General features: G+C 39.7%; 1 protein-coding gene across 2 annotated transcripts; it reads left to right on the top strand.

Annotated features, from left to right (window-relative positions):
* Positions 1–202: 202 nt before the first annotated feature.
* e4f1 (E4F transcription factor 1) lies at positions 203–20,576 on the top strand. Of its 2 annotated transcripts, none has more exons than XM_084406517.1 (14): positions 203–337; positions 986–1,095; positions 4,695–4,785; positions 5,076–5,224; positions 5,319–5,439; positions 6,060–6,212; positions 6,416–6,525; positions 7,742–7,966; positions 8,058–8,172; positions 9,497–9,714; positions 10,573–10,771; positions 15,865–16,031; positions 19,453–19,515; positions 19,620–20,576. In XM_084406517.1, exons 1-14 carry the CDS (start codon positions 244–246, stop codon positions 19,968–19,970), a joined length of 2,166 nt encoding a protein of 721 aa, XP_084262643.1. In that variant the 5' UTR covers positions 203–243; the 3' UTR covers positions 19,971–20,576. The 2 variants fall into 2 exon arrangements, with proteins under 2 accessions (XP_084262643.1, XP_084262642.1); XM_084406516.1 differs by having other exon boundaries at positions 965–1,095.
* The last annotated feature ends 695 nt before the right edge of the window (positions 20,577–21,271 follow it).

Below are 21,271 nucleotides of genomic sequence, written 5' to 3'. Positions count from 1 at the left end.
TAAATAAAATACTTAATAAACAGCGATATGTAATAATGTTGCTGAACCCTGACCGGTTTTCGAAAGAACTGATTTGACAGGAGAATATGAGTGAGCGGAGCGCGCCTTTCTTTTGAATTTACAATGACGTGCTGCTCGCTCACGCTCAACTCGCCGCCCTTTTGTTGTTATGACTACGAGGTCGTAAATCCGCCATGTTTTCCTTGCTGAAGCGTTGCGACAGAGACGGAGGTCTGGAACGACATGACTGAAGAAAATAATAATACGGCAGCAACAGTTACCGACCAAACGGAGCATAGCAACATCATCACCATCCAAACCACTCTTGGAGACGAAGGTAGAGCCAGTGTTACGGGACACAATCACATAGTAAAAACGCGATTAAATGTGTGGGCCTGACTTTGGGTCGTTCAGTCACGCTAGCAAAGTCTCCATTAGCTGCAATGTTATGTTTGAGCAGCATGTTTAGGCTGCTAATGCTGCTTAGCATCGTACTGTATTGGATGAAGAAGATCTAACAGCTCATCCATGTTCTTGCTGCAACAGTAAAGACTGATATTAAAACTGCAAGGCAGCAGACAATTTTGATCATGTAGATTTTTATATAAAAGAAACACAATGGCCATTTCCACAACAAAGTCAGTTGCACCTTAAATTATGCATTTTGTGATGGAAATTACGTTTTAAATATTAATGGAATAAAATTGCTTTGTCTTTCTTGCTAGCATTTTCTGTCCTAAATGCACAATTAATAAATGATATTTAATTATTTACTGTTTAATGTGTATCTTATAAATCTATTTATTTTGCTTATAGCAACTTTTTTAGATGCAAAAAATTATGCCACATCTGTGTGAAAATGTGATTTATTTTAGATTCAAATACTTGTTTATTTCATTCTTTGTTTAACTTTGCACAGATAATTTCACAATGTGCATGATCTGTCAAATTGAAGTTAGGTTAGTATGTTTGTGTTCCCTGTCAGATGAGGATATTCATAAATGTGGCAGATGTCTGGAGGAGTTTTCTGCTCTGGATGCTTTCATCCAACATAAACTCAACAGGAACTGCAAGCGTCCTCTGCAAGACCATCAGGTCTGTGTGTTATTGTTATCATTCCTTACTGAGCGGATACTTTCACATCCAGAGTGACTTTATTGTACATATTTCTTGTTGGGGAAAATCTCCCTGAGATTAACCATATAAACCAGCAAAACGAGTAGTAATTTCTGGGATGCTTTGTGACTTTTTTATTCATCAACATACTGTACGTTAAATGCATGCAAAGTAAACTGTACAGCCAAACATGCCATGTTATTATCTTTTACTTTAAAAACATTTCACCTAAAATAAATGTTTGTATTCACGTTGATTCACATACACGTTCAAAGTTTGGGATCAGTTAGATTTTATTTTTGAAAGAAATTACTACTTTTACTCTTCAGCGGACATATTTGTTCAAAGTGACAGTAAAGACATAACGTTACAAAGATTTCTGTTTCAAATAACTGCTGTTCTTTCAAATTTTCAGCAGTTGACCAATCAGAGCAGAGTAGACCAATCACAACAGACTGGGTCATCTGACCAATCAGAGCAGAGTAGACCAATCACAACAGACTGGGTCATCTGACCAAGCAGAGCAGAGTAGACCAATCACAACAGACTGGGTCATCTGACCAAGCAGAGCAGAGTAGACCAATCACAACAGACTGGGTCATCTGACCAATCAGAGCAGAGTAGACCAATCACAACAGACTGGGTCATCTGACCAAGCAGAGCAGAGTAGACCAATCACAACAGACTGGGCCATCTGACCAATCAGAGCAGAGTAGACCAATCACAACAGACTGGGTCATCTGACCAATCAGAGCAGAGTAGACCAATCACAACAGACTGGGTCATCTGACCAATCAGAGCAGAGTAGACCAATCACAACAGACTGGGTCATCTGACCAAGCAGAGCAGAGTAGACCAATCACAACAGACTGGGCCATCTGACCAATCAGAGCAGAGTAGACCAATCACAACAGACTGGGCCATCTGACCAATCAGAGCAGAGTAGACCAATCACAACAGACTGGGTCATCTGACCAATCAGAGCAGAGTAGACCAATCACAACAGACTAGGTCATTTGACCAATCAGAGCAGAGTAGACCAATCACAACAGACTGGGTCATCTGACCAATCAGAGCAGGGTGACCAATCACAACAGACTGGGCCATCTGACCAATCAGAGCAGAGTGACCAATCACAACAGACTGGGTTATCTGACCAATCAGAGCAGAGTAGACCAATCACAACAGACTGGGCCATCTGACCAATCAGAGCAGAGTGACCAATCACAACAGACTGGGTCATCTGACCAATCAGAGCAGAGTAGACCAATCACAACAGACTGGGTTATCTGACCAATCAGAGCAGAGTAGACCAATCACAACAGACTGGGCCATCTGACCAATCAGAGCAGAGTGACCAATCACAACAGACTGGGTCATCTGACCTATCAGAGCAGAGTAGACCAATCACAACAGACTGGGTCATCTGACCAAGCAGAGCAGAGTAGACCAATCACAACAGACTGGGTCATCTGACCAAGCAGAGCAGAGTAGACCAATCACAACAGACTGGGTCATCTGACCAATCAGAGCAGAGTAGACCAATCACAACAGACTGGGTCATCTGACCAAGCAGAGCAGAGTAGACCAATCACAACAGACTGGGCCATCTGACCAATCAGAGCAGAGTAGACCAATCACAACAGACTGGGTCATCTGACCAATCAGAGCAGAGTAGACCAATCACAACAGACTGGGTCATCTGACCAATCAGAGCAGAGTAGACCAATCACAACAGACTGGGTCATCTGACCAAGCAGAGCAGAGTAGACCAATCACAACAGACTGGGCCATCTGACCAATCAGAGCAGAGTAGACCAATCACAACAGACTGGGCCATCTGACCAATCAGAGCAGAGTAGACCAATCACAACAGACTGGGTCATCTGACCAATCAGAGCAGAGTAGACCAATCACAACAGACTAGGTCATTTGACCAATCAGAGCAGAGTAGACCAATCACAACAGACTGGGTCATCTGACCAATCAGAGCAGGGTGACCAATCACAACAGACTGGGCCATCTGACCAATCAGAGCAGAGTGACCAATCACAACAGACTGGGTTATCTGACCAATCAGAGCAGAGTAGACCAATCACAACAGACTGGGCCATCTGACCAATCAGAGCAGAGTGACCAATCACAACAGACTGGGTCATCTGACCAATCAGAGCAGAGTAGACCAATCACAACAGACTGGGTTATCTGACCAATCAGAGCAGAGTAGACCAATCACAACAGACTGGGCCATCTGACCAATCAGAGCAGAGTGACCAATCACAACAGACTGGGTCATCTGACCTATCAGAGCAGAGTAGACCAATCACAACAGACTGGGTTATCTGACCAATCAGAGCAGAGTAGACCAATCACAACAGACTGGGTCATCTGACCAATCAGAGCAGAGTAGACCAATCACAACAGACTAGGTCATTTGACCAATCAGAGCAGAGTAGACCAATCACAACAGACTGGGTCATCTGACCAATCAGAGCAGAGTGACCAATCACAACAGACTGGGCCATCTGACCAATCAGAGCAGAGTGACCAATCACAACAGACTGGGTTATCTGACCAATCAGAGCAGAGTAGACCAATCACAACAGACTGGGCCATCTGACCAATCAGAGCAGAGTGACCAATCACAACAGACTGGGTCATCTGACCAATCAGAGCAGAGTAGACCAATCACAACAGACTGGGTTATCTGACCAATCAGAGCAGAGTAGACCAATCACAACAGACTGGGCCATCTGACCAATCAGAGCAGAGTGACCAATCACAACAGACTGGGTCATCTGACCAATCAGAGCAGAGTAGACCAATCACAACAGACTGGGTTATCTGACCAATCAGAGCAGAGTAGACCAATCACAACAGACTGGGCCATCTGACCAATCAGAGCAGAGTGACCAATCACAACAGACTGGGTCATCTGACCAATCAGAGCAGAGTAGACCAATCACAACAGACTGGGTTATCTGACCAATCAGAGCAGAGTAGACCAATCACAACAGACTGGGCCATCTGACCAATCAGAGCAGAGTGACCAATCACAACAGACTGGGTCATTTTGCCAGACTGGCAATTCATATTACGAGAAAATCTAAGTTTATTTATTTGTTATTTTTTTTCACCTTGGATGCATGTTAACCTAAACACGATGAACCTAAAATACTAATATCATAATAGGGGTCACTTTAAGCAGCACAACTGTTTTCAGCATAAGCAGAAATGCTTCTTGAGCATAAAATCATCATATAAGAATGATTTCTGAAGGATCATGTGAAGACTGGAGTAATGATGCTGAAAATTCAGCTTTGCCATAAAATACATTTGAAAAAGTATTTAAATAGTACTAATAATTTTAATAATGTTTCACAATATTCCAGTTTTTACTTTGTTTTTGGTCAAATAAATGCAGCCTTGGTGAGCAGAAGAGACTTCTTTCTAAAACATTTAAAAAAAAATCTTACTGACCCTATATTTTGAAAAGTAATCCAAGACTGGACAATCTGTAAATGTAAAAATGTACCTTGAGGTCATTGTAGGAAATATCTGTCTGTCTCCTCCCTCAGACAAATGTTGTCCCTAATGAAGGTGCTTCCATTGAGGTGAAAATAAGTGAAAATGACTGTTCATCTGATGAAGCGGGAACGTCCAGTGCAGGTACTGCACTTTTTGTTATTAAAGTCAGTAAAATATCATTGTCATTGATTTTTTTAGGGGAGGAGGGGGGGGCAGAAGCCCAATTTTAATGGGACAGGACCTTTTCATGATGTCCCAACTTATTTGAATTTGTCTTAAATACAGGGTCGTCCAAAGCCAAACAAGACATCTGCTCTCCATAGTTATATACAGTATGATTACAATGGGATCATTTGGGGGTGAATTTAACGTAATTTACCAGTCCATCTGTCTTTGTTTTGGCACTAAATGAAGTTGCTTTGTTCTTTTAGACAAGACGGATAAAAAGGCGGCAGCTGGAGGAAAAAAGAGAAGATGCTCTGCGAGCGAGGATGACAGTCCCAGTCCTGCAAAAGTGGTTTGGAAGTTAAACACAGAGGGACGATACATCTGTGAGATATGTGATAAGACCTTTAAAACGGTACAATATTTGATCACTTTTTATGCATTTAAATACTGCTATGTGTCATATTTGTGAATCAGTTTTAAAATTGATCCATTTCTATGTCCCTTAGACAAATATTCTGAGAACCCACATGTTCACGCACACCGATCAGAAGGATTTTAAGTGTGAAATATGTGAGACTGCGTTTAGGACCAAGGGTTCGTTGATCCGACACAAGCGTCGACACACAGGTAAATCTATAGTCCATTATATTGGACTATACTAGGTTGTGAAAGTTATATCAAAGTTATATCATTTAGATCAAAGTCTTGATTTTGTTTTTGTGGTCTACTAGAATAGGTTTTCATTCTTGAATTTTGCAGCACCTCTCTTTCCTGTCTGTCAGAAACGCTCTATTTAGTTCCTGTCTCTATAAAGCTCCTCCTTCTGAAAAGCACAATGCGCTCTGATTGGTAGGCTGGATTAGTGTGTTGTGATTGGTCAACCACTTTTAGCGTGTTTGGGAAATGTCACGCCCCTTATCATAACCGCGAGTTTCAACACTACTTACTAACTCAACCAGGCCCCGCCCCTTTAATTTGCATATGCCTTGGGTAGGAATTATTTAAAATGAGGGACACTGTGATGGAAGAAAACTCAAGACTACAATAGAGGCGTTTCAGGGAGTTCAGAAACGGTACGCGCTGATATGGAGAATATGACTTTGGAGTAACTTTATAGACCTTTTTCATGCTCAAACAGCGACATTTCTCACTAAAGAGAGTTGAAAATGTAAAGTATAATAGGTTTCCTTTAAGTTTTCAAGGTTGTCTTTTGAGGAATCAAATCATGATGTAATTTTCTTCTGTAGATGAGCGTCCGTACCGCTGCAATCAGTGTGGACTTGCGTTCAGAGAGTCCGGAGCCCTCACCAGACATCTGAAGTCTCTCACGCCTTGCACTGAGAAGATCCGCTACAGTCAGTGTAAAGAGATACTCGTCAGCAAAGATGGAGTTCAGAAAGGTAATTCGCATCTCACAATGGCTTTTCATAGTGACCTTTTCAGTGATAGAAGGGTGTCGTTTGAAAATATCCGTAGGACATGGTTGTTGTTGGCCAACATTTTTAGCTGATTTGTTCGTGTCACAATAGTGTTTTGTTTTTAATGTGACAACTGTTGTAAAAGGGAGGTTTTCTGATTCTGCCACTGTTGGGTATCGTTCTAGAAGTTCAGCCGTCACATCCTGAAGCTGAGAAGGAGCAAATTCCTGTTGTGAGAGTGGTGGAAGCTGGCCAGGAGATCATCCAGATCGAGGTGCTAGGACAAGTGCAACAGGTCTGAGACTAACAGACATAGTATATTATGCAAAACAGCATGTTGAATTGCACTAATTGAAACAAAAACATTTTGCTTATTGGGAGGCTGCGATTGTTTTTATATTTAAGCATAAGACAAGGTTTGTCCACGTTAAAGATTTTGCTTGGTTGTCTGTTTGCTTGGTTGGATTTCCCCTTGCCATTTTTAAACATAATATTGATCATTTTAATGTTTCATATGATTTGAATTTATTTTTTATTTTTTACATTGATTATTTAATATTTATAATTATAATATTTTTACATTTCATTATCCATAGTTTCAACAATTAAGTTTTCTTTACATGGAAAATGTACTATAATAGCTGAACATTATACAATTTGACAACATTACTTAATGTGTTAGATTTCACAAACTAACAATAAGAAATACATTTACTGTATTTTTAATCTAGGTTAATGTTAATTTCTACACACACATGTTTAACATTTTAAATGAATGTATTATGAACAAATATAAATAATCAAAGAACAATAGTATATTTATAAATTAGCATTTATCTTGAGATCTTTTTTATTATTATTGTTTGTTAATGATGCCTAAATCATTAACTAATGTTAACAGTATTTAATGCATATTAACAAAGTTAACCTTATTGTAAAGTGTTACAATGAATAATTATCATTAAAATGGGCATTATTACAATGATTTGTTTAAAATACTAAAATACTTTTATTTACTTTATAGTTTTAACAAAGAAAAAACATAATTTTTCAAAGAAGGAACTCACTAAAAATATTACGATGTTTGTATTTATCCTAAAAAAATGAGATTCACGTGTTTAAAAGGGTAGGTCAGTAAAAAAGTAGTACTTTTATTCAGCAAGGACACATTAAATTGATCAAAAGTGACAGTAAAGACTTCTATTCATCAAAGAATCATGGGACGCATTTCTGAAGAATCATGTGACGCTGAGAACTGGATTAATGATGCTGAAAATTCAGCTTTGATATCACAGGAATAAATTACAATTTAAAACAGATTAACATGGCAAAACAGTTATTTTAAATTGTAATATCCCACAATATTACTGTTTTTACTGTATTTTTAATCAAATAAATGCAACCTTGGTGAGCACAAGGCTCAAAAACATTAAAAACCCTTATTGACCCCAAACTTTTGAATGATAGAAGTAGTTGCTTTTTAAGGCCGTTCTCTGCTCTGTCCGTAACAGGTGGTGTCTCAGCCTCAAACTGCGTCTGTGGTTGAAGCCGACAATCTAATCTGCCAGGCCATCATCAACTCTGGCATCGCGCTGGAGACAGAAGCCACAGAGGCAGCTGAGCAGGCAGAGGCCCGATCACCTAAAGCCATCCTGCAGTCTCCTGAGGCCGAGACCAGACTCACTGACATCCAGGTGACAGAAGAGTGTGTTGAGACCGTGTCCGAAGAGGCGCAGGTGAGTTTATAAGGTCGTGGTGGCACATTTTATTACAATAAAATTGCAGAACAACACAAATGAGACTTCAAACTCTTTTTATCCATGGTAGGATTCACCTGTGAAGGAAGGAGAACCTGTTGAGTCAAAATTATACAAATGTCCTCACTGTGAGCGCATGTTCAAGACATTGGCCTACCTGAGGGTCCATGTCAAAGGGCATGTTGGTAGGCCCCATTTAAAAGCAATTTATTAATTTCCCACAAACCTACTTATTAAATGTTAAATGTATTAATTATGTAAGTATGAGTCACACTTTATATTAGGTGTCTTTAACTACTATGTTTACATTTTATTTTGCCAAACACTTTTACTGCCATTGAGGTGGGATACAGGTAAGGTTAGGGACATGTTTGGTGACATGGTTAGGTTTAAGGGTGGGTTATGAAGTAAGGGAAGGCTCTGCATTGTAATTATGCATGTAATTACAGAAATTAATCTCAGATGTAATTACATGCAGGTATTTTATAAATATGAGTACAATGTAAATACATGAATCTGCACAATTTGTGCATTATATCAATTGATTAATCTAAATCTCGGTACATAGTAGTTAAAGACACTTAAAGGGATAGTTCACCCAAAAATGAAAATTACCCCATGATTTACTCACCCTCAAGCCATCCTAGGTGTACATGACATTCTTCTTTCAGACGAATACATCCGGAGTTATATAAAAAAATGTCCTGGCTAATCCGTGCTTTATAATGGGTGTGAATGGCTGGAGAAAATTTGAAGCCAAAAAAGTGCATCCATCCATGATAAAAATACTCCACACGGCTCCGGGGGGTTAATAAAGGCCTTCTAAAGCGAAGCCATGGGTTTTTGTATGAAAAAACATCTATATTTATAACTTTCTAATCTAAAATAACTAGCTTCCACCAGACGACCGTACGGATACTATGCAAGTCGACTTGCGCCACAAGAGTAACCCAACTCTTACATGCAACAAGCAAGGAGTATCGTAAGCTTAGAAGCCTCTCGTGGTTTAAACAAATAGGGCTGTGCAACAAACTGAAGCTCCTCTTCTATTATATAGAAATCCTCCGACATTTCTCTTCAAAATGGCTAATTCGCGGCCAGTGTTTTTGCTAATTCGTTGTGCACCGGGTCACTCTTCCACCGTAAATCGATGTGTACGGCCGTCTGTCAGAAGCTAGTGATTATATTTTATAAAGTTTTAAATATGGATATTTTCCTTACACAAACGCAAATTAACCCCCTGGAGCCATATGGATTACTTTAATGATGGATGGATGCACTTTTTTGGGCTTAAAATTTTCTCCAGCCATTCACTCCCATTATAAAGCTTGGAAGTTTAATATATCTCTGATTGTATTCGTCTGAAAGAAGAAAGTCATATACACCTAGGATGGCTTGAGGGTGAGTAAATCATGGGCTAATTTTCAATTTTGGGTGAACTATCCCTTTAATATAAAGTGGGACCTAATTATGAAAACTTTTTCAAAGGTGTATTTTTTCCCTCCACAGGTTATAAGCCTTTTAAGTGCTTAACATGTCAGAAGGAGTTTCTGACAGGCTACGTGCTGAAGAAACACATGGAGACGCACGTCAGCGAGCGGCGGTACAAATGCGGAGAGTGCGGCAAACAGTTTAAAGCCATCGGACACGTGCGGGAACACATGAGAGCTCATTCGGACGATAGGCCGTACCATTGCAGCTTCTGTGACAAGAGTTACAAGACCAAGGTGAGACACCACAGAAGAACAATATGCAAAAACAATCCTTGGGTTTATACAGTAGATATGTTTCCATCCAGAGTTTAACTTGTAAAAAAATTTGCGATTGGAGCAGCGTTTCCATTTCGTGTTCAAGAGAACAAAATTGTCACTTCCTGGGAAATTGGCGCAAAATATCTGTAATAAAAATGGAAGTTGCTGCAATCGGGGAAGAAACTGTGGCTCTTTTTTAGTACATCATAAAATTATTACATTTTAGTACACCGTAAACGCTGACATGCTACTTTGTGTTCGAATGCTGGTGTTTGATACGCTTCTGGGAGGGAATTAAACCAAATAATTCTGTTGACAGACTTTGGCTGAGACATTTCAGAATGATCGGTGCTGTGCAATGAAATTAGTCTCTGCTAAGTCCAGCTATCCAATCACATCCACTGTTGAGGCAAAGTCACATGAGTTTTCTGTTGTGCATAGAGGGATTTATTCTGTAATTGTGTTTCTTAGTTTATGTTCATGTCTTATCGGATAAAAAAAAATATCTGCCTCAATCTTGGAATTTCCATCTGGTGTTTTTTATGCTATATCTCAAAATGCACATAAAAATAGGTGGATGGAAACATAGCTAGTGTCATCCGTAAAGTCATAATGAAAATTTTAATTGATCATTCTTTTTTTTTTATGCAATATTGCAGTATTTATTATGAGTGATTTACTGGTGCGGTGGCAGGACAACCTGTCACTCACATGAGATCACAGAAATAGCAAAAAAACAAGCATCCAATAAATTCCTGTTGGACAAAATTAAGTTCTGAAGAAAAGACTATCACAACTTCGGTTTCATGCCGACTCATATCCGTTGTGTTCCAGAATGCCCTGCAGGTCCACCATCGCACTCATGCAGACGAAAAGCCATACGTGTGTACGCACTGCTCCCGTGGCTTCCGGGAAAAAAGCGCTTTAGTACGTCACATCCGACATCATACGGGAGAAAAACCCTTCAAGTGCTCGAAATGTGGGCGGGGCTTTGCTGAGCATGGAACGCTGAACCGCCACCTGCGAGCTAAAGGTTTGTAAATACGTAGAATTGATATTAATTAACCATTCAAATGAATTGAAACACCAATACTGAAGTGAATGTTCGACGACAACTAGTAAACAAGGTCAGCATAAATATAATATATATATGTATATACAGTGAGGAAAATAAGTATTTGAACACCCTGCTATTTTGCAAGTTCTCCCATTTGGAAATCATGGAGGGGTCTGAAATTGTCATCGTAGGTGCATGTCCACTGTGAGAGACATAATCTAAAAAAGAAATCCAGAAATCACAATATATGATTTTTTAACTATTTATTTGTATGATACAGCTGCAAATAAGTATTTGAACACCTGTCTATCAGCTAGAATTCTGACCCTCAAAGACCTGTTAGTCTGCCTTTAAAATGTCCACCTCCACTCCATTTATTATCCTACATTAGATGCACCTGTTTGAGGTCGTTAGCTGCATAAAGACACCTGTCCACCCCATACAATCAGTAAGAATCCAACTACTCACATGGCCAAGACCAAAGAGCTGTCCAAAGACACTAGAGACAAAATTGTACACCTCCACAAGGCTGGAAAGGGCTACGGGGAAATTGCCAAGCAGCTTGGTGAAAAAAGGTCCACTGTTGGAGCAATCATTAGAAAATGGAAGAAGCTAAACATGACTGTCAATCTCCCTCGGACTGGGGCTCCATGCAAGATCTCACCTCGTGGGGTCTCAATGATCCTAAGAAAGGTGAGAAATCAGCCCAGAACTACACGGGAGGAGCTGGTCAATGACCTGAAAAGAGCTGGGACCACCGTTTCCAGGGTTACTGTTGGTAATACACTAAGACGTCATGGTTTGAAATCATGCATGGCACGGAAGTTTCCCCTGCTTAAACCAGCACATGTCAAGGCCCGTCTTAAGTTTGCCAATGACCATTTGGATGATCCAGAGGATTCATGGGAGAAAGTCATGTGGTCAGATGAGACCAAAATAGAACTTTTTGGTCATAATTCCACTAAACGTGTTTGGAGGAAGAAGAATGATGAGTACCATCCCAAGAACACCATCCCTACTGTGAAGCATGGAGGTGGTAGCATCATGCTTTGGGGGTGTTTTTCTGCACATGGGACAGGGCGACTGTACTGTATTAAGGAGAGGATGACCGGGGCCATGTATTGCGAGATTTTGGGGAACAACCTCCTTCCCTCAGTTAGAGCATTGAAGATGGGTCGAGGCTGGGTCTTCCAACATGACAATGACCCGAAGGAGTGGCTCTGTAAGAAGCATATCAAGGTTCTGGCGTGGCCTAGCCAGTCTCCAGACCTAAACCCAATAGAGAATCTTTGGAGGGAGCTCAAACTCCGTGTTTCTCAGCGACAGCCCAGAAACCTGACTGATCTAGAGAAGATCTGTGTGGAGGAGTGGGCCAAAATCCCTCCTGCAGTGTGTGCAAACCTGGTGAAAAACTACAGGAAACGTTTGACCTCTGTAATTGCAAACAAAGGCTACTGTACCAAATATTAACATTGATTTTCTCAGGTGTTCAAATACTTATTTGCAGCTGTATCATACAAATAAATAGTTAAAAAATCATACATTGTGATTTCTGGATTTTTTTTTTTAGATTATGTCTCTCACAGTGGACATGAACCTACGATGACAATTTCAGACCCCTCCATGATTTCTAAGTGGGAGAACTTGCAAAATAGCAGGGTGTTCAAATACTTATTTTCCTCACTGTATATATTTCTGGCATATTAAAAGTCCTAAATATAAGCTACAAAATCTATAAATATTTCTTAGGGGCAGATTGTCTAAATGGATAAGTGTTTATATTGCTATTTTGTATTGAATTAAACTTTTTTTTTCATGTCTTGAAATGACATGTCTGATATGGATATGGATTTCAAGCCCTTTTGAGCCACATATTTGTATTTTGTTAAAGGTGCAGTAAGTGATTTCTGAGAAACGCTGTTGAAAGTGGATCGGACCGTGCAGCACAACACACTTGTAGTCAATCAGCAGTAGGGGGCGTGCCCACTCATGATGGGGGAGGAGAGTGAGCCAATCAGCAGTAGGGGGCGTGTCTACTCATGAATGGGGAGGAGAGAGAGAGCCAATCAGCAGTAGGAGGCGTGCCCACTCATGATGGGGGAGGAGAGTGAGCCAATCAGCAGTAAGGGGGCGTGTCTATTCATGATGGGGGAGGAGAGAGAGTGAGCAAGAGGGAGATTTGAAGAAAGACTGTAGAAAGAGAGATGGCTGAGAGACATTACAAAAGAAAAAAGGTCAGAGGAATATCAGTGGCAAAGAAGGGTTATGATCAGACAAGAGCTTTAGGACCGGCATTAATATTAGAAAAGCTTTCCAGCGCTTGAAAGGCCGAAGCAGGAAGGCTGAAAACAGACTCAGAGGTTGAGTTGTTTCTGCTCCATACGCGAGTAACATTGTTTTTGCTATGTTTCACAGGACCAAGATATGCTGCTGTTGTAATGTTAGCTCTTGTAATGTTAGTAACAGGACAGTTTTGAGTGTCATTGTTTCTAGAGCTGCTGGCGACAAACAATCAACTCTTGCTTGTATTTACTCTTGTGTACTGTGTGTTAATTTTTTGTTCTTCCTTTTCGCTACAGCTATGATAAAGAGACATCCACTCTTGCATTGTGCGTTCGAGCATTTTGGGGACGGAGCAATGAAGGGAGGGGCGTGTTTGTTTGGGTTGATTACAAATATCAACAGTCTTTGTCAGAAATCGCTTACTGTGTCTTTAAGACTTATCTACGGAGCCCCCCTAGTCCCACTTTGGCAAAAAAAATTATAGTCCCACTTTGTAAAAAAAAAAAAAAATTATAGTCCCACTTTGTCAAAAAAAAAAAATTATAGTCCCACTTTGTCAAAAAAAAAAAAAATTATAGTCCCACTTTGTAAAAAAAAAAATTATAATCCCACTTTGTCAAAAAAAAAAAAAAAAAAATTATAACTATCTCGTGGCCTCAAGATACCATCTCGTGGCCTCAAGATACTATCTCGTGGCCTCAAGATAGTAACTCGTGGCCTCAAGATAGTAACTCGTGGCCTCAAGATACTAACTCGTGGCCTCAAGATAGTAACTCGTGGCCTCAAGATACTAACTCGTGGCCTCAAGATAGTAACTCGTGGCCTCAAGATACTAACTCGTGGCCTCAAGATAGTAACTCGTGGCCTCAAGATACTAACTCGTGGCCACGAGAAAGTAAGTTTTTTAAAGGCGAACGTTCCCTTTAATGTTTCCATGGCGACGCGTCACGCGATACACTGCAGCCACAATTATACTGTATGACAGATGTGTCGCTTTTATTTCGCTTTTCCTTTTTTATTCAAAATATTCACAAACTTGCTTACCATGTCATCAACTAGCCCCTGAGAGTACGGCGCCACATTTAGAATGTTCAGTGCTGCCAGATTCAAACTTCGCGCATTGGCTGGCGCTGAGCCAGAGTCAGACGCGTTCAGCGCTGTCATCACAACTAAGCAGTTTTTTCAACTTCATAATGTTTATTTTTGGTTTCAGATATTTAAATACACATAAGCACGAGTAAAACAATACATTTGGAGTTTGTAAAACACACTGATGTCTGTGAAGCAGCAACAATCTATTCAAATATAATTTGCCGACATGTGTTATTCATATTAGACAAACATAGTGCAAGACAAGGAACTATAAAGTTTACTCTATTCTTCTCAGTTCACGGGCCACTTTTTTGCATTTATTTCGGGAGAAACTGATGAATTTACGTGCTGTAAATCCGACTGACAGGACAACATTGCAGCGCCCATCTCATGTTATTATAGATCAAGATTATTTATAAAGGTTTTTAAACGAGCCCAGAGTCGGACGCGTTCAGCGCTGTCATCACAACTAAGCAGTTTTTCAACTTCATAATGTTTATTTTTGGTTTCAGATATTTAAATACATAAGCACGAGTAAAACAATACATTTGGAGTTTGTAAAACACACTGATGTCTGTGGAAGCAGCAATAATATCTATTCATATAATTTCCCGACATGTGTTATTCATATTAGACAAACATAGTGCAAGAGTCAAGAAGGAACTATAAAGTTTACTCTATTCTTCTCAGTTCACCGGCCACTTTCTTGCATTTATTTCGGGAGAAACTGATGAATTCACGTGCTGTAAATCCGACGGACAACATTGCAGCGCCCATAACGTTATTATAGATCAAGATTATTTATAAAGGTTTTTAAACAACACACTCACTTACACGTATGTGAGAATCGGAATATCAGATACTTAGGCTAGTTGATGACATGGTAAGCAAGTTTGTGAATATTTTGAATAAAAAAGGAAAAGCGAAATAAAAGCGACACATCTGTCATACAGTATAATTGTGGCTGCAGTGTATCGCGTGACGCGTCGCCATGGAAACATTAACATGGAAACGTTCGCCTTGAAAAAACTCACTTTCTCGTGGCCACGAGTTAGTATCTTGAGGCCACGAGTTACTATCTTGAGGCCACGAGTTAGTATCTTGAGGCCACGAGTTACTATCTTGAGGCCACGAGATATACTATCTTGAGGCCACGAGTTACTATCTTGAGGCCACGAGTTAGTATCTTGAGGCCACGAGTTACTATCTTGAGGCCACGAGTTACTATCTTGAGGCCACAAGATAGTTATAATATTTTTTTTTTTGCCAAAGTGGGACTAGGGGGGCTCCGTACTTATCAGAGGCTGATGAGATGAAAAAAAGCTCGAATTTTTCTCAAAAACGTGAGGACACTTGAGAGACTCGTTTAAGCTATTTATAGACATCATTAAGACCCATTCACACCAAGGATAATAACTAAAGATATCGTTTTAAAATTAGTTCACACTTCAACGATAACGACACAGAGGAACGACATTGTTAAAATCACTATCAAAGCAATTTTTTTCCGGCTGATAAATGATCAAAACATTGACAGCCAATCAGAGCCCAACCAGCTTTAAAGAGCATTTAAAGCACCAGATGACAAAACTGTAGCGTGTGCTTATAATAAACAGAGTGTTATCATTCTTGGTGTGAAAGGCCCTTTACAGTTGTCATTGGTAATGACTGTATGTTTGTGTGCGTGTGGTCAGGAGGCTGTTTCGCTACGCAGCAGAAGGACTCTGAACACGCAGGGAGCTCTGATGAGCAGGAGGTGACGGCTGAGAACGTCTCCACCACTATCGTATCAGACGACCCTCATGCTGTGCTGGTGGAGTTCTCCTCAGTAGTGGCCGACACTCAGGAATACATCATAGGGGTAAATGCGTCATTTGTGTTACTATATGCTTGCTATGTGACATGAGATTTCCAACCAATTTGATGTCTTTTGTTTTAATTTGAATTAGTTTTCGGATATTTTCATGTCATTACATGTATACCGGCAATATACACTCACCTAAAGGATTATTAGGAACACCTGTTCGCATTAATGCAATTATCTAATCAACCAATCACATGGCAGTTGCTTCAATGCATTTAGGGGTGTGGTCCTGGTCAAGACAATCTCCTGAACTCCTGGTACCTGACGGGCCGGTCTGAGTATTTCACAATCTGCTCAGTTACTGGGATTTTCACGCACAACCATTTCTAGGGTTTACAAAGAATGGTGTGAAAAGGGAAAAACATCCAGTATGCGGCAGTCCTGTGGGCGAAAATGCCTTGTTGATACTGGAGGTCAGAGGAGAATGGGCCGACTGATTCAAGCTGATAGAAGAGCAACTTTGACTGAAATAACCACTCGTTACAACCGAGGTATGCAGCAAAGCATTTGTGAAGCCACAACATGCACAACCTTGAGGCGGATGGGCTACAACAGCAGAAGACCCCACTGGGTACCACTCATCTCCACTACAAATAGGAAAAAGAGGCTACAATTTGCATGAGCTCACCAAAATTGGACAGTTGAAGCCTGTAAAAATGTTGCCTGGTCTGATGAGTCTCGATTTCTGTTGAGACATTCAGATGGTAGAGTCGGAATTTGGCGTAAACAGAATGAGAACATGGATCCATCATGCCTTGTTACCACTGTGCAGGCTGGTGGTGGTGGTGTAATGGTGTGGGGGATGTTTTCTTGGCACACTTTAGGCCCCTTAGTGCCAACTGGGCATCGTTTAAATGCCACGGCCTACCTGAGCATTGTTTCTGACCATGTCCATCCCTTTATGACCAACATGTACCCATCCTCTGATGGCTTCTTCCAGCAGGATAATGCACCATGTCACAAAGCTCGAATCATTTCAAATTGGTTTCTTGAACATGACAATGAGTTCACTGTACTAAAATGGCCCCCACAGTCACCAGATCTCAACCCAATAGAGCATCTTTGGGATGTGGTGGAACGGGAGCTTCGTGCCCTGGATGTGCATCCCACAAATCTCCATCAACTGCAAGATGCTATCCTATCAATATGGGCCAACATTTCTAAAGAATGCTTTCAGCACCTTGTTGAATCAATGCCACGTAGAATTAAGGCAGTTCTGAAGGCGAAAGGGGGTCAAACACAGTATTAGTATGGTGTTCCTAATAATCCTTTAGGTGAGTGTACATGATTTTCACCATTATGTACACAACAAAAGTTTGGAGATTTTTTTAAATGTTTTTGAAAGAAGTCTCTTATTCTCACTAAGACTACATTTGTTTGATCAAAAATACAGTAAAATACTAGGGGTGGTTAATCTGTCTGATTTCCCGATTCGATTCGATTACGATTATTGAAGTCCCGATTCGATTACAGTCGATTTTCGATTATTAACGATTCTCGATTAGCGATTATTGATTTTCCAGTTCACAACAGTAAACGAAAATACTCTACAAAGTGATTGCAGTATTAAAAAAAGTCAGCTGCTGAATTATTTAATTATTATTATTATTATTTATTTAACTCTTTTATTGAGTAACAACAACTCAAAGCACTTTCTGTGTCGTGTAGTTATAACTTCAGAATTATTTGTATGTAGCTTATGTTCTGTAGAACACAGAAATGAATACATCACATTGTGTTGTGACTCATCAAGTTGAACTAAACAATAACAAATAAATGAAAGGCTTATTTCCTTTAGGAAGTAGATCAGAACCAACATACTGTAGAAATTGGACAATTTTCTTCTAGAAAGACAAGGTGTTCAGCTAAAGATATTAAATAGCAGTCCCAAACTAGCTTCTGTTAATACAATGTTGGTATGAGCCACCAGTCTTTTACAAATATAAAAAAATAACACAAAGTGAAAATAAAGTGGCATTTTGGGGTTAATATTGAAACGACAGTTACCATGGTGAATACACAATACTAACAAGAACTGTTAATGAAACATGGAAACTGCTCCTCCTGGTGAATAGAATGAAAATCATACCTGCATGCAAATCCTCCTCAGCTAACACACGACGTACCAGTAACGTGATTTATTGGTATTTTACTTTTATTTCATGACTTACTAATTTACAACGTAACAACGTTGCATGCTCGTAGTTTCCTTTGCACTTTATATACAGTGAAGCGATACACGGCGCGCGCCTCCGCATTTGCGCGTGCATTTGAAGAGTGTGCGCTATGAGTACAGTATAACGGCTGACAGGACAGGAACGTCCGTTTTTCTGAGGTGAAATACTTTTTATTTCAGCGTACACATACGTCACTGCCTGGTAGTTCCTATTGTGCTGGGTTTTCTGAAGTAGTTGTGATTCGCCTCTCATAACATAACATGCTAAATGCACGCAGAGTGGATTTTTTTATTTTATTTTATTTTTTTATCGCGGCTTTGAACGATTACGTAATCGCGATTAGAAATTCGATTAATTGTGCAGCCCTACGTTCTAGAAGAAAATTGTCCAATTTAGCGGGAAATGTGGGCCCTCAAGTTGCTCGTATTGCCGCAGTACTTCAGTTTAGTGTGGCAATGTCGACAGACGGCATGCGTTCTATCAACATGTTTAGAGCTCCTGCCATGAAAACCAAAATGAATCCACACGCTTGCTTTGAGCCCAGATGGAGCTGGGTGGATCGGTTGGTTGCTCGTTCCTGGTTCTTCCATTTTACACACCTGCTCTCACTCGCTCTGGCTGCCGTTACACGCGCTTGCTAACTGGAACTGGGCGCGTTCGTGACGTTCAACTTCCAGTATAACATTTTTTACAAAATAAAATAATGAAAAAAAAGAAAAAAAAAATTTAAATAAAAAATCGATTTTTGAAAATTTAATAATCGATTCATTCTCGTCCATAACATACTCGCGATTAATCAATAATCGATTTTTTTCACTCAAGAAATGTTTATTATTATTATTATTATTATTATTATCAATGTTTAAAACAGTTGTGCTGCTTCATATTTTTATGGAAACCATGATTTTATTTTTGTAAGTATTCTTTTGATGAATGGACACTTAAAAAAAACAGCATTTATTTGAAATAGAAATTATTTGTCACATTACTGTCACCTTTGATAAATCTTCGGTTTAATGCGTCTTTGCTGAATAAAACTATTTTAATTATTATTATTATTATTTTTAAATCATACTGGCCTCAAACCTTCTAACGGTAGTGTGTATTTAATAATATGTTTATAATCAATAAAATGGACGGCCAAATATTTATCTAAAAACGTATCCATTGAGAGATTAGTTGTTGCAATATAAGCACTATGATTTTGTTAAAAATACAGATTCTGTCTCATGTTTTTGCAGGCACCAGTTGAGGAAGAAGCTCAAGGGGAGGAACTGGCAATAATTCAAGACAGTCAGCAGCAGGTCATTTTTCACTTTTGTCAATGTCAACTTAAAGCAAATATTAGCAAGGTAAAAAACAAAAACAAATAGAGTTAACCACATTGCTCAATGTGTCTTGACTTCAGATGGACAGTCACATCATGAAGGTGGTGCAGCAAATCGTGAGCCAATCACACGGAGGACACCAGATCATCGTGCGTAACGTGGCCGCCGACGAAACGCCCGGCATCTCGGACTGCGGAGACACCATCACAATCGCCACACCAGAGAGTTTGACCGAACAGGTGGCAATGACACTTGCAAATGCCATTAGCGATGGCACCCTCCTTACCGCGACAACAGAGGGCGCCATCGAGACGCCCCACACCACAGTTACAATGGTAACAGCCGAGAACATTGAGCCAATCGAGCAAGAGGAGCAGTATGTCATTGCTTCACCTGACGAAGTGGAAATCCAGACTGTGGTGGTGGTCTAAGATGCAGGTTTCGTTAAGTTTATATATTTTAACAGCGGTGGCGTTGCATTTCCGTTCTCTGTGTGGCTTTATTCCACATGTTTTGCACTGCATGTGGAAGGCCTGATGGATTCAAAAACGTTGTGTTCGGGTTTTAAACGGATCACTTTCGAGCTGCAGGTTCTACTAATGAACCATGACATTTTCAATGGACTGTAAAACCATGTTTCTGTTCTATTCATTTGATGACAGATATTACAACCCAGGATTTATTGTACAGCTTTCATTGCAGTGATGCCGCCATACCAACATTTCTCTCCTGCTGAACGGCATGTAATCATATATGACTATCATCTACTCATCATGAATGTGTATTACAACCTCTTTCCACCAATACAACAACTGGCAGGGAGTGAAAGTACAAAATATGAAATATATTTTTATGCACACCTGTATTTTTTCAGTCATTGATCAGTTCTCATTTCTGCATGTTTATAATAATGCACAATTTGCACAGTCGTCTCCTAAAAGGAATATCCTGTGCGCAAGAAGCATGTTAAGCTTTATTGAAAGCATCTCTGGCATAATATTTCATCCCCTGGTTGATTAAAAACATTATAAAATGCCTATGGGACAAGGCTTTCTGGAGTGTTTAAAATCAGAAAAGAGCTAAATATGTCTAAATATGTTCTTTTTCAATAGGAGTTTTCAATAAACGTTCGGTTTTCTGACTTAATACCTGCACATGGAGACAGTGCCTTTCTGCTGTTTCGAAGTTCATAATCCAGACAGGAGTTGAAAAATTGGATATGGTTTTGGCCAGTCAAGGTTAGTAAGCTTCTTTTTCTTTTTCTTTTAAACCACAGTGGTAATGTTAACATGTTTAATAATTTGTATAATAAGTGGCTGAAAGTATATTTTAATGTTTATGCTCATAATAAGTGCATTACTGTAATTTTTGCTTATTTAAACAAACTGATGGACTATATGGATGTCCATTAGGACTGGGGAAAAAAATCGATTCTCCTATTATTATTATTATTTTATTATTATTTTAAAATAGATTTTTTTTTTATTATTCCAGAATCAATATTAATTCACAGTGAACTGCTTTATTTTAGTCCTTGCTTATAGGCAAGGCGGAGGAAAGTTACCTCTTTTAATTCAGCAGAGGGCGGGGCTCAAGAATAAGGAATGCCCAATGGCAGCTGTCGCAAAGTGTGTCATTATTCAATGTTAAAATACTTTCTTCTTTTCCAGGTCAGATGCAGAGAGAACTGTGAGCAAAGACTGGCTCTGTGATGCTTACGAAACATCGCTTT

Source organism: Rutilus rutilus (assembly GCF_951802725.1).
Source record: "Rutilus rutilus genome assembly, chromosome: 1".
Taxonomy (NCBI): domain Eukaryota; kingdom Metazoa; phylum Chordata; class Actinopteri; order Cypriniformes; family Leuciscidae; genus Rutilus; species Rutilus rutilus.
The sequence above is the reverse complement of the archived record's forward strand: the minus strand, read 5'-3'. Positions and strand labels throughout refer to the sequence as shown.